This window comes from Rhinolophus sinicus, linkage group LG10, assembly GCF_036562045.2.
Source record: "Rhinolophus sinicus isolate RSC01 linkage group LG10, ASM3656204v1, whole genome shotgun sequence".
In the NCBI taxonomy this organism is placed as follows: Eukaryota; Metazoa; Chordata; class Mammalia; order Chiroptera; family Rhinolophidae; genus Rhinolophus; species Rhinolophus sinicus.
Genome location: NC_133759.1, coordinates 6,230,411 through 6,256,111, shown reverse-complemented (window position 1 = coordinate 6,256,111; position 25,701 = coordinate 6,230,411). Strand labels below are relative to the sequence as shown.

The following is a 25,701-nucleotide window of genomic DNA, read 5'->3' as shown; positions in this document are numbered from 1 at the left end:
AGCCTCAGCCTAGGGTCTGACTCTGAGCTTGTGCGGCCTGCTGCTCTGCAAGAGTGGGTGGAAAGGGGTGCAAGTGTGTATGTACCCCGTGGATGGGAAAGCATGGCAGAGGCTGGGGAGGAAGATCCGCTGTCTGTATGTGAGCGAGGGGGGAGCAAAGGAACCAGTGACAAAGCCTGACAAGTGTCTTCCCCAAAGCACTTTAATGCTCACACCAACCCACAGTCCCTGCCCGTTGCCTGGGCCAGAGAGGCCAGCCCCGCCTGGAGGCTCCCATGACCCAGTGGGCTTAGGAGGGCTGAGCCCACACACATTCCCATCAGTAGGTGAGGGGCGTCAGGATGAAGAGGCGGTCTTCTTCCTTGCTGATCCAGCGCATCAGCTTATGAATGGCACTGACAGCTGATGCCTTGGTTCCCAGGGGGCTGTAGCACATGTAGAGCTCAAAGGCACCTGTCACCTGGAGGAGGGGGTACAGGGTGGTCATCCAAGTTAGATACCCCTCATGGCCCCTGCCTGGGCCCCTGATGAAGCCCAGCCCATCCCAGGGCTATCTTACCCAGGCCAGGAGGTTCTCGTTGGGGCCTGTGTAGTAGATAGTCGTGAGTGGGCGAGAGGCATTGTGCGCTCGGCTGTGCAGGTACTGGTAGAGGCCCAGCAGCCGCTCCTGCTCCTCTTCACTGGTGTACGGGGCCTCAATCTCAGGGCTGGAGACGGGGGAGTGGGTTTGCAAAGGAATGACTTACATTGTATTCTCTGGAGATGTAGAAACACCCGTTCCTAGCCAGGGAGACTGCCGTGTGTCTTACCCTCCAAATGCTCCCCCAGGATAGGGCATTGTGTCCTATGGGAGAAGACTCCCAGACAGGGCTGGGCCCACTCCGACTGGAGCTCTGTTCTACTCCCCCCACCCCAAGTTCATGGCCTCTTTGGTGATCCTCCCTTGGAGAAGCCAATCTGAGTTTAGGTTTCCAAGACGGGGACAGGTCCAAAGGGAAAGAAAGGTGAGCTGGGAACTCTCTGGACCCAAAAGGGGTAAAGAGAGGATAGAAGTTGTGACATCTGGCCCCAGTCCTCTGTTGGAGGAGGAAGTGGAGGAGTTCTGCATCCTGGACTGGACCAAACTGACCTCTAAGGCAAAGTTGCTCCAGGGCAAGGGACCCAGGAGACCTCTGTACCAGCTTCCTTTAAGTGTCTTGGACATTTCCAAACCATCTGGGTAAAGGAGTAGAGAGGTGTATGCCCATGGAGAGTAGGGTGATAGGGAGTCTGGGTCCCTGTGTCAGAGTAACACAGACCCAGGACATCTGTCCATTCCCAGAGGAGTCGTCAGTTTCAGAACTGCATCAGGGCTCAGGCCCAACCAGCGTCCCCCCATGCCCCTGTCTCCCTCAAACACTGTCCCCCAGGCCCTCCCTCACCTGGTGAAGAGTCCTGAGCTCTTTGACTTATAGAGAAAGTGGCGCAGGTCGGGGATGCCCACTTGGGCAACACTGTAGTAGGGCGTGCGCAGTGCCTCCCGCAGCGCCACGTGGGCTCCGCGCTTCCGCAGGCGCTCCTGAAAACGGCGGCGGCAGTCAGAGACTGCAAAAAAGTCCTCGCGGTCGGTGGAGACGAGCAGCAGGCAGAGATCGGTGTCAGGCTCCAGGTAAGAGATGTGTGCATGGAAGAAGCCGGCTGCGTTGAATTTGGGCAGGCACACGGGCGTCCAGGCCTCGCCCTCGCGAAAGGACGAGGAGGAACTTATGAGGTTGAAGAGTAGGTGCAGGTCGATGGGGTGCAGGAATTGGTCTTTGCGGCGCACGAGCGCCACAAGCTGGTTGCGCGCCAGCAGGATGGAGAAGACCAGGCTGCGCGCGCGCGCCTGCTGCAGGCTGGCACTCACGGCGTCGCGCACAGCGGACGCCAGGGGCAGGCAGCGCGCCGCCCCCATCAAGAAGCTGGGGTCTCGTGCCATGAGCTGCAGCAGGTTGTCAGTGATGCGCTCCGAGCCCGAGAGGAGGCGCCGCAGGTCGTAGTTCTGCTTCTGCTGGAAGATGTGGCTGAGCTGCGCGCCAGTAAGAAGGCTCAGGATCTGGTAGTAGATGTAGAGCAGCTCCTGCGCCAGTTCCTGGGCCGACTGCCGCGTCCGGGCCACCGCCACCAGCACCAGTGGGCTCCGGCGTACGAATACTACCTTGTAGCCATCTGAGGGTGGGGTGGGGGAGTGGAGGAGGGATGTCAGCTTCAACCCCTCTCCGGAAAGTCCTCCGGATTGGCCTGGCCCAGTTCCCTCGGAGCCCCGCCTCCTGCGCAGATCGTCGCCTTCTACATCATCCTCTCCACCCTCCCTCGGGGCTCTGCACACAGTAGGGGCTTCAGGATGAGGAGGAGAAAAATGGCAGCTCACGGCCCCCTTTCCGTGAGGGCTCCCGGCCTGTCCCTGGCACTTACTTCACAGACTGGTACCAGCTGAAACGCGGGGAAGCACTTCAGAAAAACACACATTCTTGTGCGAAGGGGCAAGAGCTGGGATTCAGGACCTGGGATTTTTGGGTCACTCCCCCAGGCTTCTCACCCTCTCCAAGGGCAAAGCCCATATCAGAGCCACCTTTGGCCCTCACAACAGCCTTAGGAGGCAGTCAGCATTGTTATCCCCTATTCAGATGAGGACCTGAAGCCTAGTGAGCGGTGGGACGGCCCTAGGTCACACAGCACATCCCAGCCCTCTAGGCCCTGGGAGTCCCAAATCTGCTATGAATGAACCCTGGCCAGGGAAACCCTGTCAGCTTCCCTCTCCAGATGGCTCACCTGCGTGGATGGAACGGATAGCGTTCTTGTCAGCCTCCAGGAAGGACACCAGGGCCACCATGACACCCATGGTGCTGGAAAGTGCCTCCTCTGACCCATAGCGAGAGTACACAGGCTTCCCCGCCTCGCTCAGCACAAACACATGCTTCTGGTGTAGTCGCCAGGCCTCAGCAGCCTCCTCCTCATCCCCCTCGCCTGTGCCCTCCCTGGGGGACTCTGTGGCTGGTCTCCCAGCTGTCCCTGGGGGCTCTGTCCAGTCCTCAGAGCTTCCTGGCAGCATCTCCTCTTGGAGGTCTCGGGCCACGCCTGTCAGCTGGGTGCTCAGCTCACTGAAGTCTTGGCTGATCTGGCGCATGTCTGTAGGCAGCGGTGGGGGACCCCCAGCACCCTCCTTGGGATTCTCCCCAGAAGCCGCCCCATCCTCCGATTCAGTCAGGTCCTCGTAGGAACGGGCATGGACGAACATGGCACCCTCCTGCCCAGCACCTGCCGGCCAAAAGCACTGGTGCTTAGAGCAGTAGCCGCTGGCAGACCACCTCACCAGCATGGTGCCTCATGGATACTCTAGCTTGACTGCCTATCCTGATGAGGCAAGTCAGTCTTCCCTCCTGCTGTCTGCTAGAGTCACGCCTCCCTGCAACTTACAGCCCATCAGGCTCCTCCCATCACACTGAGGGTATCAAGCATCTCAGCTCTGAGGGTAGCTGGCATCTGCCTCCTTTTCTCACTCTCATCTCACAGCCCTTGTCCATCCCAGTCACAGTGGCCTTCAAACCCCACCCACCCACCCACCTTAGGGCCTCTGCACCTGCTGTTCCCTCTGTTCCCACTCCCACCTCCTCGCGCGGTTCACTCTTTGTCACACTTCAGCTCTCAGCAAAGATGTTAGTTGCCTCCTCCCCTGACCTCCAACCCCAGGACAGCTATCCTATCTTCCTCCTTGATTTCTCTTGTGGCACTTGTCCATTATTGTCCTTCTCCCTAACTCCGATGGGGTTTCCCTCCGAGGGCAGGAACCTGGTTGTTTACTGCTGTGTGCCCAGCACCTCACCTGTACCTGGAATGCCTCCTGTGCTCAGTGAACCTCTCCCTGAGAGAAGACGCCCCAACCCTGCTCAGGCCATAGCTTCTAATCCACTCCGCTGTAATGGCCCCATTAGCCTGTGGCTCCCCCAAGGCAGGGACCATGTCAGTCTTCCTATACTTTTTTTTTTGACAGAATAGTTCAACAGATATATTTTGGGTCTATTATGAGTTCGGCACCAGGCATTGAGTATACAACTGCTCTGTGGTCAAAGAGCTCACAGTCTTGTGGATGAGAGACATGGGCAATACATACATAAACAAATAAAATGACAAAATAACTAATGTTCTGTACAGAGCATGGTCAGAGCAGGCCTAACTTGTGAGGTGACATTTAAGCTGAGAGCTGAGCGGGTTTGGGGGGATACGGAGCCAGGCAGGTATGCTGTAGACACAGGGAACAGGAGGAGAGCCACACTGGCAGCCAGACAGCACAGGGAGTGTGGCCCAACAGGAAGTGCAGAGGAAGGCCAGAAGCAGACTGAGGGTCCCTGCAGTGGCCATAGTACCTGAAACATACCCAGTGGGTGGCCAAACACATGCACGAGTGAGTGGGAGGGAAAGCTTGGCTGGGAACCCTGATTGCTATGGAGGCTGCCTGGGGTGGAACACCCTGCCCATACCTGGCTCCATTCCCTGGGCCATTCCTGGTGTGGGGCTCTCGGCTCTCTCCACACTCTGCCCATCAGGAGGAGCCAATGTGCCATCAGGGCATTCACTGCTTTTCTTCCTTGGCATGTCAGCAGCCATTGCTTGGGCTCTCCTGTGGAACAAACAAAGGCATCATTGAGGGGAAGAGGGAAGGTGCTGCTGGCTGGGGTCACTGGTATAATTAACAGTAGTAAGTAAAGGAAAACTGTCCCTCCCAGGGACCCAGCTAACTCAAACCTCTAGGGAATGAATTGAGAGTATTCCCCTCTAAAAAATGAAGTGTTGTTCTTTTTCTGATTATAAAAGAAAGAATTCATGGTATCTATTCATTGTAGAAAACTTGGAAAATGCAAAAAATTATAAAGAAATAATTTTCTCACCATTCAGGATCTTTCGCTGTTAACACTTTAGTGTATTTCCTTCCAGTCTTTTTAAAAAATGTGTATATACACACATGTATAATGTAAATAATTTTTTTGTAAACTGATAAGAGCAGCTAATACTTATTGAATGCCAAGGTAGGATGCTAAGCAGTTGATGTGGATTGAGTTATCCAATCCTGCTCACAGCTCTCTGAGGCAGGTGCTCCTATCAGACTAGTTCCTATAGATGAAGGAACTGAGGCTGAGAGAATTTAAGTACTTGCCCAATGTCACCACAGGAAGGAAGTATGGGAGCTGGGAATTGAAACAATTCTCTATTCTGGTATCTTTCGCTGCACATCCTATGGGGAACATTTCTCCATTCAAAATGGAGTTGACCAATAGTTTTTTTTGGATATTTAGGCACTTGCAAAGAAAGAAGTAAGGCAGAGGAAACAGGCTTGTCTTTAGGCTGGAGCCTGGCTTTTCTTGGAGTATACTTTTGTACCTTTTGAATTTGGTACCAGGGCTTGCCGTACCAATTAAAAACAACTATCAAATATTTCTATTTCCAGCCCCAATCTCTCGTGACTTTTAGAGGCACATTTACTTGATGTTTGCCCTTGGATGTCTTATAGAATCTCAAAGTTCTACGTCCAAAACTGAGTTTCTGGTCATCCCCTTAAAAGGTTGTTCCTATCAGAGTTTTCTCCATCTCAGTGAAAGACAACTTCACCTTTTCAGTTATTCGGTGAAAACTCTTGGAGTCATTCCTTATGCTTCTCTTTTCCCTATACCTCATACACCAAACCATCAGCAAATCCTGTCAGCTGCACTTCAGAACACAGGCACACCCAGCAAAATGTCTCTCTAGTTAACATTTTTCTCACAGAATGCCTCTTGGTTTTTAATACCCAACCCTGGTAGCCAGCCTTCAAGAGGTAAGCTTCAACTCCTGGTATTCATGCCTTTGTGTACTCCCTTCCCACACCGAGCAGGGCTAATCTATGTAACCAGTAAAAAAATGTGAAAATGGTAACATGTGACTTCTGAGGCTAGGTCATAAAAGACATTGTGGCTTCTGCCTTGCTCTCTTAGATCACTCTCTCTAAGCGGAACCATCAGCCATGTTGTGAGGACAGAAACAGCCCTATAGACAGAACCTCATGGCAAGAAGCTGACACCTGCAAACAGCCAGTACCAAGATGCCAGTCTTGTGAATGAGTGATCTTGGCAGCAAATCGTCTCATCCCAGTCATGCTTTCTGATGACTGCAACCCCATGAGACCCCAAGCCTGAACCATCCAGCTAAGCTGCTCCCAAGTTCTTGGCCCACAGAAACTGTATGAGATGATATTTGTTGTTGTTTTAAGCTGTTAAATTTGGGGATAATTTGTTATGCAGCAACAGATGACTAATACAACAAACGTGTATTGATTCAGCTTCTGTTTATATTTTTTAAAGTGCATATTTACAGCATCAAAACTTGATCTGCGTTTTTAACAAAGTAATGTGCATTTAAAGCCTTAATTACATTCCAAACAGAACTAATGGATGATCACTGACTGCCAACAAAAGAGGCTTCCTCGCATCACTGCTGCAGGCACCTGAAGACGCCATGAAACTAGATCAAAGCAATAAACATTTCTTGATGATCAGGAGGGAATGTTTTAAGCATTTTATATCCTAACACTAATTTATTGGGAGTATATCATGTATATATTTCCCTGTGTTTTAGCACCATTTTAGAAATTTGGGGATTTGGGGTTGACGAGGGAAGTATTATACTTTTTCCCATTTAAAATAATGGGAAACAGACACTAAGTTAGGGATTCCAGACAGAATGTCCAACTTTTGTGGAACGGATTACTGATGTTAAGTGGAAAATGTCTTTGTCAAGAATCTGACTACTTCTCATCACGTCCAACACTACCACAGTGGTCCAAGCCGCCATTCTCTCTCTAGTCTGCTCACCAGTCTCCCCACTTCTGCCCTTGCCCCTGCACAGTCTATCCTTCTCCCATCACTCAAAGTGATCCTCTTGAAACAGAAGCCAGATCATGTAATTCCTCCGCTCGTGACTCTGTAATGGTTCCACCCCACTTAGTGAGAATGCCATTTCTTCACAGTGGTGCACAAGACCTACTCTATCTACCCTCCCCCATCATGTACTTGACCTCACCCATCTCCTGCTCTTTTCCCCACTTGTTTTGCGTTAGCCCAGCCACACTGACCTTGCTGCTTTCCTTAGGTATAATGTAAATCCTGAGCACTCCTTCACATCAGAACTTTGCCCTTGCTGAACTTCCTGTATGGGCCACATCTCCCGGCTTTCCCCCTCGCCCTGCACCACACCTGTTCCTCTGCTTGGGCTAGATGTCTACTTGACTTACTTCCTTCAAGTTGCTGCTCAAGTGTTACCTTATCAGAGAGGCCTTCCTGCAGTATCCTTCATTCTTTCCCCCCCTTGCCCTGCTTTATTTGTCTACATTGAAAGCCAGCCTGTGACCTGCCACAAGTTTCAGCTCCACACTCAGGAGTTTAATCAATGTTTGCCACATAAGTACTTTTGGAAGGGAGAAGGGGGAAGATCCTAGAGCACACCCAGCTATAATGTAGCCTCTGGAGCCACTGCCTGTGGGGAAGACTTGTCCTTGCTAGTAGTCGAGTGTTCAGGAACAATGGCTCTGGAGTCAGTGGGACCTGATCTTACCTGGTTTGGTTTTGTAAGTCTCAGTTTTCTCATCTATAAAATGAGAATAATAATAGTACTGATTCATTGGGTTGTGGAGGATTAAATGAGATAATCCATGCAATCTGGTTACAAGTGCACAGAGCAGGCACTTGTACACTCAGCTGCTGTCATTTGCATATGATGATTACTCTTAGAATTCAGACCATGTACAGTTGTACTTACACACGGATCCAGTGAGTGGTCTCTGCCATGCAAATCGGTCTTTGGAGAGTTTGCTCACCCTGAGCCAGGCCCTGAATGAACTGGCCTGGGAAAATGTGCTTCTGACCTTGGGAAGCCAGGTGGGCTCTGGCCTGAAGTGACCCATCTGTGATGTTGGGCCAAAGAGCTGTCTCTGAGACGAGGGCTGGGAGTTCCTCCAGGCTAACTGGCTATTCATGGGCCCTGGAGTTGCAAGAACAGATCGTTCGTTTTCTTCTGCTCCTGGAAGTCTCTCCCAAGTTGAACTCCTTGGTCTGCCACATGCCCCAGCTCTATGGCCTTGCGCCTCTGGTTCAAAGACCCAAACAAAGTCTATAGCAACACACCAGATGTCCTGAGGGCCCACTACCCACTGATCCCTGAGGGCTTCAGGTGACTGAGCCCAGCCTGGTTGAGTGGTACCCCGCATGGTACCCATATGGAGTGGGGGCAGGGTCGCTGGCATGGGCTAGTGGATGCCTCCTTCACCACAGTTCCCCTGCCACCTGAGATCATACAGCATCTCAGCATCTCCAAGGCTATTCTGGGGACCCAGCCAAAAGCCTTCATGAAGCAAACAGTTCTTTGGACATTTACTGTGGAAACTAGGCAGGGAGGTGAGTGACTCACAGCAAAACCCACACCAACCCCCACTGGAGCCATAACCTGTGTAGCTGATGCTCCTGGGAGGCTGAGCCTGAAGGAGTTAAGCAAGAGAGGTCTTTTGGAACTAGTCCCAGATGCTCCCTTGGAGCCCATTCTTACACAGCCTGTCTAGAAGCACCCAGGGCTTGCAACTTTCCCTAAAAGTGCTCTGCTGTGACGTGAGCAATGCCACCAAGCAGGTTGGCTCAATGAGCTCTTCCAGTGTACCTCCCTCCCTCAGGTGCCCGCCCTGAAGGGGGAGGACCTTGCAAGAGCCCCTCCCTACAGCTCCCTCTTCCTGCTTAGATAGTGGTTCACCCAGCCTTGACCTCTTGGGGAGTGACCTCCTCGGAGTGTGATGCCAGGATCCAGGGGTATGTGGCAGACAGGGCCCAGGTGAGGCTGTGCTGTACCTGCTTCAGCAGGATACCTACTCCAGGCTGAGAGCATGGCCTGGTACTAATCACTGCTGGTAGCCACTGCCCTCTCTGACAAAGGCTGTTCACCCTCCCCTAGCAAACTCCAGCCCAGAAAGGGTGGCTCACCCAGTATGAGAGGCAGCCCGGTGATCTGAGCCAGGGCACCCTTGAGAGCAAAGTCCCAAGCCCCAAGACACTTGCTCAGCCAACAGTCACCTCTGCCAATCTTTGAGAGAATCTTGATGGCCGAATTTGTGTGCGTTGGGGGGCGGGTCCTACCTGGCCACTGGCCCCTACAGGACTTTGCCGTCCCAGCAAAAGGATAGGTTCCAGGCCTCGCCTTTTGTATTCCCCACCTAGGGCCAACCCGCTAAGGGACCCAGAGACACCCGGTCTTCCTACCGCAAAGGACAGCGTAAACGGAAGGGGCCCCCAGTCTTCAAGCCCCTCCTTCCAAGGATGACAGCTCTCCACTCTCTCGGCGGCCACAGGCCACGTGGGTTGGCAGTCGGACTCACCTGTTCCTCCGGGGGACTTAGGACGCACAGATTGCCGGTCACTGCCTTCTGCCGGACCTCCAGGAGGACACTGGTGTCCGGCGGGGCCAGGACTCAGGGCGCAGGTTCGCGGGACCACCGCACCCTGCGGACACAGACATGGCCACAACGCGGGCCACCGCCCCTCCCACTGCCCCTCGCCGGGCCGCGGGGCCAGGAAGACAGCGTTCGCCGGCCTCTCGCGGCAGAGGCCCGGCTCCAGCCGCTCTGCCCGGCCCTGCCCGTCCCCAGGGTGCATTATGGGAAATGTAGTACGCAGCGCTCGGCCGCCTGCGGTGCCTCGGGGTGGGGGCGGCGGGGCGCAGGGTCCTGGCAGCGCCCAAGCCCGGCCTGACCCCGGCGGGACTCGCCTCACTCGGCACCGCCTTTTCCAGCGTCCCCACAGGGCCCAGGCGCCTCCTCCAAGCCCCATCCCCCGAATGAACGGCAGACCCAGGCTCCCCGGCCCCTCAACCCTAGCCAACTAAGAGGTTTATTTCAAGGGAGAGAAAGACATTGGTTGGCATTGTTTCTTTCACTGATTGTGGAAAGACAGTGCAAGTTTGGGAAGCTGGATAAATGTCATTAGTGAGCCCGGCCACATTGGCTGTAAAGGATGTAGGTACACCAAAACATCCTTTTAGGCATGTTTTAATATAATAGTATGAGGCTCTAGGACAATAATTCTAAAATTTGACTGCACATAGAATGACCTGGGGAACTTAAAAAAAAAGAAAAAGAACAAACTAATGCCTGAACACCATGCTTAGAGAATTTGATTTAATTGGATTGGGATGGGATTTAGGCAACAGTATCATTTAAAAACCTTCCCAGATGATTTGCCAGGACAAAGAACCACTGCTACAGAATTTGATTTCCTAGATACAAAGCAATAAAAACAGAAAAACATAAAGCTTTCCCAAACAATTTTATTTTTGGAGAACAGTTTAAAAGATGTAAAATTAGGGATTAACAATACTACTCATATTTTCTCTGAAGCCATTAAATCATTTTATAGCCCCATGGTTAATTCACCCACTGGTTCTGGGATGAAGGAGAAAGTCTGAAATCACTCCTTTGATTTTCCCTGCTGTTCCAAGCTTCCCAATGCAGTGTCTTGTCCCCATCTCAGCTTTACACTGGAATTGGGGTAGAGCTCTGCCCCTGAGCTTTTCTCGTGGTCTCAGATTATTATCGGAGAGTGGGCCCTCCTTGGCACGGTGTCCAGATTCTTGGTGTCTCGGACAAAGAATTGAACTGAATGAGATACCGGGGTAAAGTGGTAAAAAAGCAGTTTATTAGAAGAGATAGTACACTTCAAGGAAATAGGAGTGGACCGAGTAGCAGAAAATGGCTCAAGGGCCCAAGGTGGCATTATTAGGAGCAAAAGAAAGGGCTCAAAGGCAAAAAGGTCCAGGGGCTCCAGGTGGAACAAAGGAAGAGGCTCAAAAGGCAAAAAGGCCCAAAGGGCCAAGGGCCCAGGCTCAGAAAGGGCCTGACTGGTGAGGACGTGGAGTTCTTATCCTTTTTTTTCTCTAGAATGGGCTGTTCTTTTCCAGGTGTGGGACCACTCGATTAACACCTGTGATTGACAAGAGGCTATTACTATTACCACATCTTTTTAGACTGATACTGATGCCCAGGTGAAATGAAGGTCATTGTGGCCTTTATTGCACAGGTGTGAATGGCTGGTTTAATCTAGTTGGGTTTTTTTTTCCTAGTTGGGTTCTTTTTCCCCCCTTTCTTCCGCCTCCCCCACTCCCCCCACTCCGGTTCAAGCCGTTGTTTCTCAGTCTAGTTGTGTAGGACACAGCTCCCTGGCCCATGCTGGTATTATAAGCCTTGCCCCACCCCCTCCCCGGGGATAAGGCAGTCGGTCACCAGTCCACGGTTAGCCGCTCACAGCAGCTCACGGAAGCTCTTGCTGGCCACTGGCCACTCATGCCAACCTCCAGCTTGCTCACAGGCAGCCCAGCTCCAGGGAGAGCTGTTGTTCACAATCTTAGCTGCAGAGGGCGCAGCTCACTGGCCCATGTGGAAATCGAACTGGAAACCTTGGCATCCGGAGCCTGGCGCTCCAACCACCTGAGCCACTGGGCCGGCCCTAGTTGGGTATTTTGTACTCATTTGTTTCCTCATAGGGGTAGATAATTACAATAAAAAGGGAAAGTTTTGGACAGAGAGGGGAGGTCTTTTGGGCGGTAATGCAGAGACCCGATGTCTGTCTCTAACTGCCTGCCTTGTTTACCCCTTGAGAGACGTGATCCCCATAAAATTGGTATGGGAAGTTGAGGGACAGAAGGTCTGTTTTTCTGTATGTGCTTCCTGCTGGGCAGGGGCGTAGAGCTGTCCATACCTATTGAGGGACTCACAGAACTCTCACCCTATCTGATCTGATCTCAGATGAGAGGAAGGTGTCTCAAGATCCACCGGGAAGAATGCATTGGCTTCTTTGCTCGTGACTGGCAGTCTTGCTGGGGTATCCTCTGTATCCCCAAGGCCCCTAAATGAGGAAAAATCGATTCTAATTAATAAACCCGTTAGCTCTATAGAGACTGTGGCCATTCAATTAGTCATTCAGGTGGCATCAATTGTCCAGGAGCCGGGCCCAGAATGAGTTGGAAAGAACTTTAGGCTTCAATGATTACAATCAACAAGTATACTGGCCTGGCCATCGGGAATGGCTTGGGGGATGTTGGGATGTCACAGGCTTTTAAGTAGTTATCTGAGAGACATTCTGTGATTCAGGCTAGGAGTAATCTTTAGTCTAGGATTCAGAAACTGATTAGAAGAGAAATAAAAGCCAGGGGCTAAGGAAAATTTCTATAGTGAGGGGGCTCCCATATCAAAATGGCTGCCACATGGCAACACTGGCCTGGGACTGCCATGGTGAAAAAGCCGTGGCCTTTTACCAGAGATGGCTTTGCACAGGCCTATTAGGCCCTTACACATAATTTAAGGGAAACTTTACCCTCTTTTATAGGTAAGAACATGTGAGAAAATGCTCAATTCCTTAACTATCTATTCCCCTGGAAAGAAGAGAGGAGGAGGGGAGAAGAGTCTCTCCAGGTCTCCACAGGCCACTCATCATTTTCTCTCCTCACTAGCTCAGGTGTCCAGGCTCCCTCCATTAGGGTAAATGTCATCTACATAGTTTTGCCCTCATTAGTCCTGCAATATTACATTATAAGAGTTTCAGCCAAAAAGATCTCATATCCTCTGGTTGGTATAGAAATATCCTAGCTATAGTCCATTAACCAAAAGTTGTACCCAATAAAATTGATCCCCATAGAAGACAAATTTAGTTTTCTAACATACCTAATCAGTCTCCTTGACAGTCTCCATTCTGACTTCAGGGTTTCTTTTTTGAGTCTCTTGCTTTCAAGCACATTGGCTCCACTAGCTAACACCATAGGGAAATAGTGCATCTACTTAGCCACGCCAGTGGCCATATCTATATATCCCATGTGCTTCTGGCTAAAACTTGTGCCTAAGACTGTCCAAACCCATAGATAATTTTTATAAGAGTTTGAGCCCAAACTGATGATATTTGCAGGGAAGCAAGATCTCAAATGCTCTGGAAAGTGAGTTTTGCAGTTTCTTTTATGCATTTGGTATTCAGAAGTGAACTTAAGGAGGTGGGAGAAAGCAAGGCAGGGATTGGATTACAGGATAGTTAACGAGATTATGTGCTCTCCTGAAGGTGGTTAAGCTTATTTCAAAGGTGTGTTTAGATGCACAAAAACAATGGACAGGGTTTGCCTAAGACAAAGATATACCTAAATAGTTACATGCCTCAGGCATGACTACCCACCATGACCTGCCCAGTTAGTAATTTACGATGAGATCACCCTTGTGAGGTTATTTTTGGTAGAACCCCCTTTTCATCCACAGAGCAAACCATTGTGGCTACTTACTAAAACATTTTAAGGTTGGTATTTAAAAGTCCATTTTAATACACCTATTGAATTGTATTTGAATATTGGGACAATCCCTTCCTTCACTTTTTGCTAATAGGATTACCAAGAAGTAAATCTTGGTCTTTTGGAATAATAATAAATGTCAAACCCAGGATGGCTCTGCTGCCCAATATGATGCTGCTTCAAACTTTGGGCTTTTTCACAAACACTACCCTGTACGTTCTGTCGTCTTCCGTGTCAGGGGCACCTCAAAACCTTAGCTTTCTGTTTTGTCTAGGCCTGTGATTTTCATGGACTCAGCATGTCACCTCCACAGACTTCTTATTCTTCCCCATATTTTCTCTCATAACTTTAGTGGACGTTTCAGAACCTGAGGTACTGTGAAAAGATTGTGGCTAAAGTGAAAAGACCTGATTGTATCCTGAGGCTTGTATCTGTCCCCAGCCCTGTTGCTATCTTGCTTGCACTGCTGAAGATGCTGAGAGTCCTTAAAGGGTAAATCCTTTAAGGACTCTCAGCATCTTCAGCAGTTTCCCCCTAAAACACAAGATATCTAATGTGAAGTATTCTGAGCTAATAATAATAGTCCTTCCCCCAACATTTGGAAGAGGTTTTCCTTCCTGCCTTTGTTACTTTGCAGCTCCTGGTAAGACAACTGATTTTCTTGCTCTGCCGCAAAATTTCATCTGTGATCTTTGCATCTTCTTTATCTCTCCTGGTTCCTGTCTCTCATTTTAACATTTGATTAAATCCCTACTTTCAATGCTGAAGAGCTGTGGCCCCAAATGAGACTGAGGCAACAAGGAATAACAAGCAGGATAATGTCTCTCTTTGTTGGGTCCTCCCCTGTGAGGATGTAGGGGCTGAAAGTGAGCCCCCTTAACTGATTGGACCCAGTTCTCCCCATTCCAGGCGAGGACACTGCTTTGGGCCAGCTCTTCTCAACAGCTTACTTCCTGGCCTTAGGCAGTAAAAACAACCTGACAAGTACCATGGGCCCCTGTAAGTAAAAACAAAACAAACAAAAAACCCCAGATGCTTCTCCTGAAAACCCTCAATAATTACCTTAACGAAAAGGGTAAGGCAGTTAGGAGATGAACCTTGGAGTAAGACTGAGGGGGTTGGTTGGAATTCCCCCCTCTTTACTTTCCTGCTGTGGGCAAATTCCTTAATCTTTCTGGGTTTTGGTTTTCTTTTTCTTTCTTTCTTTTTTTAATTCAAGTTTATTGGGTTGACAATGGTTAGTAAAGTTACATAGGTTTCAAGTGTACAATTCAGTAATACATCATCTATATATCACATTGTGTGTTCACCACCCAGTCAGTTCTCCTTCCATCACCATATTTTTTTTAAAAACTTTTATTTATTTTAAGTCTGTTTTTTTCAGGACCCATCAGCTCCAAGTCAGGTAGTTGTTTCCATCTAGTTGTGGAGGGTGCAGCTCACAGTGGCCCATGTGGGGATCGAACCGGCAAACTCGTTGTTAAGAGCACTGCACTCTAACCAACTGAGCTAACCGGCTGCTCCCCATCACCATATATTTGATGCTGTTTACCCTCATCTACCACTCCCAACCCCCTTACCCTCTGGTAAGTGCTTTGGTTTGAACTATAAAAGGGTATAGCAGGGGCACGCCCGGTGGCTCAGGCGGTTAGAGCTCCATGCTCCTAATTCCAAAGGCTGCCGGTTCGATTCCCACATGGCCCAGTGGGCTCTCAACCACAAGGTTGCCAGTTCAATTCCTCCAGTCCCGCAAGGGATGGTGGGCTGCGCCCCCTGCAACTAGCAACGGCAACTAGCAACGGCAACGGCAACGGCAACTGGACCTGGAGCTGAGCTGCGCCCTCCACAACTAAGATTGAAAGGGCAACAGCTTGACTTGGAAAAAAGTCCTGGAAGTACACACTGTTCTCCAATAAAGTCCTGTTCCCCTTCCCCAATACAATAAAAAAATAAAAGAATTAAAAAAAAGGGTATAGCATATGGTTATTGTGAAGATTAGATGAGAGAATGAAATGCCAGCCCAATGTCAGTCATATAGTGTGATAAAGGGTAGCAATTATTATTACCCAAAGACATTGAGCATAAAGGCCAGACTAATTAGTTCCTTAATATGATTTACCGCTTTAGAGGATAAAGTACTATCTGATAAGGGAGTGATGCATCAATAATGACCCAGTTTGGGAAGCAAAGTACCTATAGTTCTTTGTAACTGTTCCTCATCTTCCCTGCCACCTCGTAGTGCTGGTGTGCCCCAGGTCTCAGGGCTGGCACTCAGCTCTCCAATCTTCCCATTCAAGCTCATGACTTTAGATACTGGCATGAGCGGTATCGTGATACCTCCCACATTTTTTTATTACATAATTTTTTTATTGGAGAACAGTGTGATTTTCCAGGGCCCATCAGCTTCAAGTCAAGTCATTGTTCTTCAATCTAGTTGTGGAGGGCGCAGTTCAGCTCCAAGTCCAGTCGCCATTTTCAATCTTAGTTGCAGAAGGCGCAGCCCATCATCCCATGTGAGAATTGAACCGGCAACCTTGTTGTTAAGAGCTCGCACTCTAACCAACTGAGCCATCCGGCCGCCCGATACCTCCCACATTTGCATTTCTAACTCTGATCTTTATCCTGAACTTCAGACTGATGTATCTAATTGCCAATTCCAGGTCTACTAGGCATGGGAAACTCAACCTACCCAAAACTAAGCACCTGCTCTTTCTACAAAAACTGCTTCTCCACATTCCCTCTCTTCCCTCATCCCAGTCGTCTCCTGTTTCCACTGTGACCACACAGGTACAAGTACCATCCATCTGTGGTTGTATTGTTGCAACCGTCTTAACCAGATGCTCTGCTTCTGCCCTTCCCACCTTCAGCCTATTCTCCAGAGCAGCCAGAGGGATCCTATTAACAGGGAAGGCAAGTCATGGTATTATCCTATTTAGAGCCCTCCAACAGCTTTCCATTTCCCTCCTTACAGAAACTAAACTCATTTCTGCAGAGATTGTATATCTTATTTAATTTGCTGTCTCCAATAACTATCGCCAACCCCATCTCCCCTAGGGCAGCAAAGTTTATCGGCTTTGTTTTTTTCCTGTATCCCCAGCTCCTGATACAGTGCTTGACACACAGCAGGTACTTCATACAGTTTACTTTGTTTTCTTCATATAGTTCTTGAATGAAGAAATGACTTCCAGACAAGATGCCTGAAAAGTGGGAAGGTAACTTTAAAGACTACTTAAGCCAACGACCTCCTTTCTCTACAGATGAGGTTTGCTTTATTAGAATGCTTTATAGGTTTTTCTGGCAGCAGACTTCTTTGATCTCATGCTGTTGACTTTAGGCTATAAAATCAGGTTACTTTCCCTAAGGGTCCACTGACAGGGACACCAGTTGGCTGGAATCAGCAAGCATTTCAACATTGTAGACAACCCACCTGAAAGCCTGGAGCTGGCCACTTGAAGAACATTAGCTGGAAGGAGATTCTGGAAGTGAGCTGTGAACTGAAAGCTGTGATGCCCCGTTTTCCACTAGATGGCTGATTTGTAGATAGCTTCCAATACCTCTGTGACCTCGCCCAAGTCACTCTTGGCCAGATTTATTGCCTGAGAGTTAGCAAGGCCCTGTGGAAGCTGGGTGCGTTTTCCTTTAGAGGTAGGGCTGCTGAATCTTTAACATAACTAATATCCATCCATCTGGCATTCTTGACCTGGGTATACCTAACTTGGAAACCCATCAGAATGAAAAAGAGACGAACCTCTGGTTACTACTGCTTCCCTAATTCAAGTACTTCTCTCACACCTATGCTGGGTCTTGGGCAAAAGGGCTAAGCTCCTGGAATGGAAGGGCCAGCAGCACCCCTTCCCCGGAAGACTTTGGCGGAAGAAGGCTCCCTTTTATTTCCTGCTCACTAACGGACAATAGGCAGGCCAGTGTCGTATCCACGCTCCTGGCCGTGAGCAAACCTCGAGAAGACCTCAACTCCAAAAGGAACGAAGGAGGACAGGCAGCCGCAGGCCAGAGCCAAGCTAAAACCCCCAGTAGTCCCGGGGCGGGGAAGCGCGTCCTCCCATTGGAGTCCGGCGAGCATCGCGCCCTCACGCCCCGCCCCCGCGGGCACACATCCCTCGCCTCCCAACGCGCGGGGCATGGCGGGAGTGGTGTCGGCGCAACTCTACGCTGTACTCCATATCCCGGCGGGCCGAGCGCTGAAGGCGGCGGTGCGGCGCCTTTGTGGAGGCAGCGGCCCGGCGCGGAGGAAGTTCCGGTCTCCGCGACGCTGGGTCTGTGGCGGCGGCTGAGGATTAGGAGGAGCGGGCCGTGGAGGCCGCGCTGCCTCGGTAAGGGCCTGGAGTGGTAGCGAGGGCGTTCCGGAGCCTGCGGGGAAGAATCCGGCCTGCCAGGCCGCTCTGGAAGTCGCGGGCCCGCGCGGCCTGGGAGCTGCGGCTTCGGTGTCGCGGGGCGGCCGCAACTTCGCTCGGGCAGAAGAGAGCCAAGTGGCGGTGTGTTGAGGGAGGCGCCGCCCACGGGAGGAACGCCCCGGAACGGTCTCGGGCCCGGGGCGGAGCCCGGCACGGCGGTCGAATTACCGGTCCAACCTCGGGGCGGCCGGCTGCAGGGTCGGGGGCTGGCGCGTGGTTGCGGTGCTCCCGGTCTGCGGAGCCGCAGGCGGGCCCTATCTTCCTCCTTTTTTTCTGTTTTTGCAAGAATCTGATTCAGTTCTGAGGTATCGCTCGAGAGGGAGCCCTTTTGTTCCTAGCAACGTAGCCTCGTCTTCAGACTTGGACTGACACGAGTGGGCTTGGCCGGGCCCCAGGGCGCGAGAGCTCAGATCCCGGCACCCTGGGCAGTGGAACCTAGAGGCGGGGGAGTGGTCTAGTGTGTTCTGCGCCCGTTGGGTGAATGTGGAAGGAGCGAGATGTTTCCTCGTATTTTCTTTTAACTTTAGAATCGATGTACTACGGGGTTCAAGTCTTTCCAGAGTGCATTTTTTAATAAAAAGAAAGGGCCTTGTTTTGTATGGTACATAAACTGTAAGGATAATTGTATTTTTTTGCATATTCCAGGTTTGCTTGTGAGGGTCAGAATTGCTGGATCTAAGTGAAGGAGTTAAATAGATTGATACACCTGGTCACCTGGTTCATTTTCTCAACTCTGGATTGTGCCCTAGGTTTGTTAGTTTTCAACTTCCTGTTGAGTAATGCTGCTAGTGTGAATGGTTTAATAATGTCAACATCAGCAAACTTGTGAGGTCTGTAGGGAGAGGTATCAAGAACTGATGAGTGATGGTAGAACTGGCAGTGTCTAAAGTAATTAGTGGTATGTTACTATTTTGGTGAAACACAAAAGTTGGACCTGAACCTTGTCTCATAGTCTAGCTCCCAGCTAGGTACTTAACCTATAGGATAGGTACGAGGTCTCTCTGTGGACATCTGTAGCACCATTCTTTACAGAATTCTGTTACCAGACTTGGGTTTACTTTTTGCTTTTAGGATCCTAGGTTCTTGTAGTCTCTCAGAGGAGAATTGTCAAGGTGGGGGGGGGGGATTATTAAATGAACTGTGGTCTTATTGCAGATACTTGCGGATAAGTTATACTCTTCTGCCAATGATTATTGTATGTATTGGTGTTAATTTGGTTCAGTAATATTAAGATTAAAACTGTTGGAACGTTCTGAAATTTTAAAGATCATAAATCATTTCTTTGATGCACTCTTCTAGCTATACACCAAGTGCTTAGAATGATTTTTTTTCTGCTAGACTCCTGCCTTACGTCGTTCATCTCATTCACTTAGTTAATGGGGCATCTGTTGAATGCCTTTTATAACCTTCCTATCACACTGTGGGACTCAGTATAGCAGAGTAGTTAACTGTAGGAGCAGTAGAGTCTGATAGGGTTTCAATCCCTGACAACTCCACTAACTGAGTGACATTGGACAAATTAACCTAATTTCAGTTTTCTCATATGTGAAATGAGGTTAAAAAATGTAGCCACCTCATAGGTTGTTGTGAGGTTAATGTAATATATGTAAAGCCCTTAGAACGGTGCCTTGTGTGCAGAAAGTGTTCACTAAATGTTAGCCAGCACTGTTACCTTTTTTAAAAAAAGTTTTGTAGAGATTTGCACACCATACAATTCACCCATTTACCGACTCACCTTATTGTTTTCCTCAGTGGCTCTACCATTTTACATGCCTACCAGCAATACACAGAGTTCCTCACCAACCAGTTTTGTTTTGTATTTCACAATAGCCATTCTAATGGGTATAAAGTGGTATCTCATTTTGATTCGCATTTGCTAACGATGATGATGATGGTGAGCATCTTTTCATGTGCTTATTAGCCATCTGTATACCCTTCTTTGGAAAGATGTTCAATTTCTTTGCCCATTTTTAAATCAGGTTTTGTTGAGTTTAGGATTTTTTTGTATATTATGGAGATTAAGCCCTTGTCAGATATATGATTTGCAAATGTTGTCTCCCATTCTGTGGGTTGCCTTTTTCTCTGTTAATAGGTCCTTTGATGCAGAAAAAGTTTTAATTTTGATGAGGTCCAGTTTGTCTGTTTTTTCTTTTGTTGACTGTACTTTGGTGTCATTCAAGAGATTATTGCCAAATCCAATGCATGACGCTTTCCCTCTGTTTTCTAAGAATTTTATCTCATGTTTAGGTCTTTGATCCATTTTGAGATAATTTTTGTATAGTGTTAAGGAAGGGTCCCACTTCATTCTTTTACATGTGGATATTCAGTTTCTCTATGCCAATTTGTTGAAAAGACTGTCTTTTCCCCGTAGAATAGTCTTTGCACCCTTGATGAAAGTCACTTGACCATATATGTAGAGGTTTATTTCTGGGTTGTCTATGCCATTGTTCTGTACGTCTGTCTTTTTATGAATACCACACTTGATTACTGTAGCTTTGTAGTAAGTTTTGAAATGGGGAAGTGTGAGTTCTCCACTACTATGGTCTTTCTCAAGATTATTTTGGCTATTTGGAATCCTCTGGAGTTCCATACGAATTTTAGGATGGGTTTTTCTAAGAGCATTGGCTTTGGAATCAGATGGTCTTGAGTTTGCATATTGGCTTTAACTCGTATTAGTTATATTGTTTTGGGGCAAGTCTCTCAACCTAGTTGAGCCTCAGTTTCATCGTCTGTAAAGTGGAGGTAGTAACAGAATTTACTCCATGGAGGACTTGTGATGATTAAATGAGAGAACCCATGTAAAATGCTTAACTGTAACAGCGCTCAGCTTGCCTTTATTACTCTCGTTTTCGAGATTAGGAATAGACCAGGGGTGTCCAAACTGCGGCCCGCAATCCATTTTTTATTGGCCCGCAATCCATTTTTTATTGGCCCGCAGCAAATTCCAAAAATATATTTAGTTTACTTAAATAAATGAGGTGAGGCAATACGTACTTCACCTCGAGTGAGGGGCCCGGCTGTTTGTGTATTTTACCGCATATGGCCCTTGGTAAAAAACGTTGAAAAAAGTTTGGACACCCCTGGAATAGACATATCCAGGAAGGTCCTTTCTAGCTTAATGTTATTATGATTTTAGATACCTGAGCATAGTAGCAGTAGTAATAACATTTTTAAAAAAAAATTTTTTTTTTATTGGGGAATATTGGGGAACAATGTGTTTTTCCAGGCCCATCAGCTCCAAGTCGTTGTCCTTCAATCTAGTTGTAGAGGGCGCAGCTCAGCTCCAAGTCCAGTCGCCATTTTCAGTCTTTAGTTGTAGAGGGCGCAGCCCACCATCCTATACGGGAATTGAACCAGCTACATTGTTGTTGAGAGCTTGTGCTCTAACCAACTGAGCCATCCGGCCACCCCAGTAGTAATAACATTTAATACATTGTTGCTTTAAAATTTTTCAAAACTTTTTTTGGAAGCATAATTTACATATCATAAAATTCACTCATTGCAAGTATTCAGTTGGATGCATCATCACCAGTATTCAGCTTTAGAGTTTCCAACACCTCAAAAAATTACCGAGTTCCTGTTTGTTGTTAATCCCCATTTCCCGCTTTGACTGCATGTCCTTGTATCCACTGATCTGCTTTCTGGCTTTGTAGTTTTATGTTTTCTAGAAATTTCATATAGTTGGAATTATATAATTGGTAGTCTTTTGTGTCTGCTTTCACTTGTAATGTTTTTGAGGTTCATCCATGTTGTATTCCTTTTTATGAGTATATCACATTTTGTTTATTCATCTAACTGTTGATGGATATTTCGATTGTTTCCAGTTTTTGGCTATTACGAGTAATTTTACTATGAAAGTAATTGCTTCTTGTGCATGATCTCATTTACTCCTTATAGTAATCATACCCAGGCAGTCTTACTCTAAAACACAGGCTCTAGGCCAAGGGTCTTGAAACGCTTTATACTCTTGGACCACCTAAAAGAATTAAAATTTTCTCCCCTAAAATTTTGAAAAACTTACCACCTTGCGCATTTTTAAGTTAACATTTGAACATTTCTATCATAAATGGCTGTAAAGGATATATTTTCTGTCATAATATATATTGCATATGTGCTTTACGTATTTGTCAAAACCTTGGAGCTGCAGATTTAACTTAGTTTTTGGAAAATGTTTGCCATATAATCTAAATGGCAAATCAAATTTTAATGTTAATCATTTAGACAAATCAGACTGCACCAATGGGAATGCATTCCAAATCCCAATGATTTTTGAAATAACCCTTAAAATAATAATAGATAACATTTATTGAGCGTTTTATTTACCAGGCACTGTTCTAACGAATGTACATTGTCATTTTATCCTGATAATTATATGAAGTAGACATTGTCTTTATCCTGATTTTACTGATAAGTAAACTGAGGTATTAAGTTAAATAAGTTGCTTAAGGCCCAGTTTGGCAGAGCCACAGTTTGCCTCCAAGCAGTCTAGCTCTGAACCCAAGTAGAATATGTCCAGAGAGTACACTATTAATCCTTCACCATCACATCGTACTGCCTTACAAAGCTCACTCTTAACTAAGAACCCGACTGTAATTTGCTGGTATAATGGACCAGGATATAAAGATATTTAAAGTCAGTAATATTGTAATAACTATGTACAGTGCCAGGTGGGTACTAGGTTAATGGGAGGGGGCAAATCACTTTGTAAATTATATAAATGTCTAACCACTGTGCTGTACACCTGAAACTAATATGAAACAATATGGAATGTCGACTGTAATTGAAAAAAAAAAAAGAAGCCCCAAATCTACATCAAACTGGGGTGGGCGGAAAGAATATTTAAAGCCTGGGAAATTTCTGTTCATAAGAAAAAGCAGCTCTAATGAAGTATTGAAGTGTCTCCCTATAGTAATAAAGTCGAAATACAAATTAGTACACGAGTTTGAGATTCCTGTGGGATAGCCAAGTGGTAATTTCTGGCAGGGATTTGGACTTTACAGGAGAAGTCTAGGCAGGAGATGGAGCTGTGGAAATTATCATAGAGATGGTAGATATGCTGGTTAAATTGGGAATGGATGAGATTGTCTCAGCTTGGGCTGCTATAACAAAATAACGTAGATGGGGTGGCTTAAAGAGTAGAAATTTATTTCTGACAGTTCTGGAGGCAGGGAAATTCAAAGTCAAGGTGCCAGCTGATTTGGTTCCTGGTCAGGATCCTTTAGGTTTGCAACAGTTGCCTTCTTGCTGTATCATCACCTTGGTGGAGCGAGAAATCATTTCTCTTTTGTCTCTTATAAGGGCACTAATCCCATTCATGAGGGCTCTACTCTCATGACCTAATTACCTCCCAAAGGCCTCACCTCCAAATACCATCACACTGGGGATTAGGGCTATAAATTTGGGAGGGGCACAGACATTCAGTCCAGACACACAGGGATGAATTGTGGGTCCAGAACAGTGCTGGGGAACAGTATAGAGCCTTGGGAGATTAGCAGTATTTATTTGGCAGACATTCATTTGTTTATTTAATATTTAAAGGTTTTGTTTGTGTGTGTGTTTTGCATGAGAAAGACTTGAGTATCTTTACAAACAAAAAGGAAGCCTCAGCAGAGTGGTAGGAGGCAAAAAAGGAGTGAAGTGATAGATCAAGGGAAGGGTAGTTTCTTCAAACTACAGTCTTCGATCTGGGGGTACATGGAAACATTCCAGGGAGAATGTGGGCATGTATATTTTTAAATGAATCAATTGTGCAAAACTTAACAAATGCTCTTAAGAATGGATCTTGCTTCTAAATGTAAGAGCTGAAACTATAAAACTCTTACAAGAAATCGGGAAGGCTTCGTGCACTGGATTTAGCAATGATTTCTTGAATGGCACCAAAGGCACAGTTAACAAAAGAAAAAGTAGACAAACTGGACTTCATTAAAATTAAAACTTTTCTGCGTCAGAGAACACTGTCAATAGGGTAAAAAGGCAACCCACAGAATGGGAGAAAATATTTGCAAATCATATATCTGATAAAGGCTTAACATCCAGAATATATAGGAAACTCCTCAACAACAACAAAACCTGATTTAAACATGGGCAAAGGACTTGAGTAGACATTTCTCCAAAGAAGAACACAAATGACCAATAAATACGTGAAAAAATCCTCAGTATCATCAATGATTAGGAAGATGCAAATCAAAACCACAATGAGATGCCACTTCACACCTGTTAGGACACCTGTTAGGATGGTTATTATCCAAAACAAACAAGTAGCAGGTTGGTGAGGATGTGGAGAAATTGGAACTTACATTATTCTGCTAGAGCTGCCATAACAAAATACTACAGACTGGCTGAAAACAACAAAATTTTATTTTCTCACAGTCTGGAGGCTGAAGTCCAAGATCAAGGAGCTATCAGGGTTGGGTTTTTTTTTAAAAGATTTTTATTGGGGAAGGGGAACAGGACTTTATTGGGGAACAGTGTGTACTTCCAGGACTTTTTCCAAGTCAAGTTGTCCTTTCAGTCTTAGTTGTGGAGGGCGCAGCTCAGCTTCAGGTCCAGTTGCCGTTTCTAGTTGCAGGGGGCGCAGCCCACCATCCCTTGCGGGAGTCGAACTGGCAACCTTATGGTTGAGAGGACGCACTCTCCAACCAACTGAGCCATCCAGGAGGCAGCTCAGCTCAAGGTGCATGTTCAATTTTAGTTGCAGGGGGCGCTGCCCACCAGTGCCCTTGCGGGACTCGAGGAATTGAACTGGCAACCTTGTGGTTGAGAGCCCACTGGCCTATGTGGGAATCGAACCAGCAGCCTTCGGAGTTATGAGCATGGAGCTCTAACCGCCTGAGCCACCGGGCCGGCCTCAGGGTTGGTTTTTGATGAGGCCTCTCTTAGCTTGCAGAAGGCCGTCTTCTTGCTGTGTCCTCACATGGCGTTTTCTCTGTACATGCATTTCTGATATCTCTTCCTCTCATACCAGTCCTGTTAATATTTTTATTTTTTATTTTTAACCTTAATTACCTTCTTAAAGGTCCTGTTTCCAAATATAGTCACCGTATGGGCTAGGGCTCCAGCATATGAATTGGGGCAGGGGTTGGGGGTGGCACAATTCAGTCCATAACAATCCTTCTGTACTATTGCTGGGAATGTAAAACTGTAGCTGCTGTAGAAAACAGTATAGTGGTTCCTCAAAAAGTTAAAAATAGAATTACCACATGATCCAGCAATTCCACTTCTGGGTATATACGAGGAATGATCAAAAACACCAGTGAATTTAAAAAAAAGGGGGGGGGCTGGCCCGGTGGCTCAGGTGCTTGGAGCGCCATGATCCTAATGCCGAGGTCGCCGGTTCAATTCCCACATGGGCCAGTGAGCTGCCACCTCTACAGCTAAGATTGTGAACAACAGCTCTCCCTGGAGCTGCGCTGCTGTGAACTGCTGTGAGCCACCGACTGGCGACCGGCCACCAACTGCCTCAGCGGGGGAGCGCAGGCTCCTAATACCAGCATGGGCCAGGGAGCTGTATCCTACACAACTAGACTGAAAAACTACGGCTTGAACCAGTGTGGGGGTGGGGAAAGGTGGAAGAAGGGGGGGAATAGCAAATAGTAAATTTTATATTATGTATATTTTACAACAACTTTTAAAAACATGTAATTAAAAAAAAAAAAAGAATGGGTCTTGCTATTTCTCCTGTTCTATTTCCCTTTCTTACTACTATCCTCTATTCCACTTTACCAAAAAGGCACCTCTGGTTTCAAATACAACTGGAGTACTACCCCAGGGAAGAAAACCCTTCAGGAAACCAACCAGTGTTTATCTTAACTCCTGCTGATGGATATTTGGATTTCCATTGTTTAAAGCCATGTGAATAAACTGTTGTGAACATATCTGTACAAGTCTTTTGTTTTCATTTAACCTCAGGTAGATATTTAGAAATGGATTTTCTGGGTCCTAATGT

At 47.3% G+C, this 25,701-nt stretch overlaps 3 protein-coding genes across 12 annotated transcripts in view; 1 reads left to right on the top strand and 2 right to left on the bottom strand.

Moving 5' to 3' along the window:
• Positions 1–184: 184 nt before the first annotated feature.
• MON1A (MON1 homolog A, secretory trafficking associated) lies at positions 185–9,682 on the bottom strand. 2 transcript variants are annotated; one of them, XM_019723813.2, is made up of 6 exons: positions 9,404–9,682; positions 4,497–4,636; positions 2,791–3,276; positions 1,422–2,187; positions 560–707; positions 185–460 (listed from the first exon to the last, which is right to left on the bottom strand). In XM_019723813.2, exons 2-6 carry the CDS (start codon positions 4,621–4,623, stop codon positions 320–322), a joined length of 1,668 nt encoding a protein of 555 aa, XP_019579372.2. In that variant the 5' UTR covers positions 4,624–4,636; positions 9,404–9,682; the 3' UTR covers positions 185–319. The 2 variants fall into 2 exon arrangements, with proteins under 2 accessions (XP_019579372.2, XP_019579371.2); XM_019723812.2 differs by lacking the exon at positions 9,404–9,682 and adding an exon at positions 7,804–8,021.
• A 682-nt stretch (positions 9,683–10,364) lies between these two features.
• On the bottom strand, positions 10,365–19,116 carry LOC141567206 (uncharacterized). The gene is made up of 3 exons (XM_074312812.1): positions 19,108–19,116; positions 16,772–18,090; positions 10,365–11,924 (listed from the first exon to the last, which is right to left on the bottom strand). The coding sequence occupies exons 1-2, from the start codon at positions 19,114–19,116 to the stop codon at positions 17,137–17,139; spliced, it is 963 nt and encodes a 320-aa protein (XP_074168913.1). The 3' UTR covers positions 10,365–11,924; positions 16,772–17,136.
• RBM6 (RNA binding motif protein 6) overlaps positions 17,539–25,701 on the top strand; it is a 92,695-nt gene continuing 84,532 nt past the window's right edge. For 6 of the 9 annotated variants that reach the window (XM_019723809.2, XM_074312312.1, XM_074312308.1 and 3 more), the window contains exon 1: positions 17,539–17,675. The gene's annotated coding sequence lies outside the window, so the exon portion shown is untranslated. Of the gene's footprint in view, positions 17,676–17,713; positions 17,838–18,401; positions 18,506–25,701 lie in introns of those variants that run through there. The other 3 variants (XM_074312304.1, XM_074312306.1, XM_074312305.1) reach the window with 3 other exon arrangements.

Bases quoted from the DNA above. Each gene is read 5' to 3' on its own strand.
- MON1A (XM_019723812.2), bottom strand. From the start codon at position 7,832: ATGGCAGAGACCACTCACTGGATCCGTGT. The intron at 4,637-7,803 runs GTAAGTACAACT...TTTGTTCCACAG, and splicing joins ACCACTCACTGGATCCGTGT to GAGAGCCCAAGCAATGGCTG. The intron at 2,188-2,790 runs GTGAGCCATCTG...CCCCACCCTCAG, and splicing joins TATCCGTTCCATCCACGCAG to ATGGCTACAAGGTAGTATTC.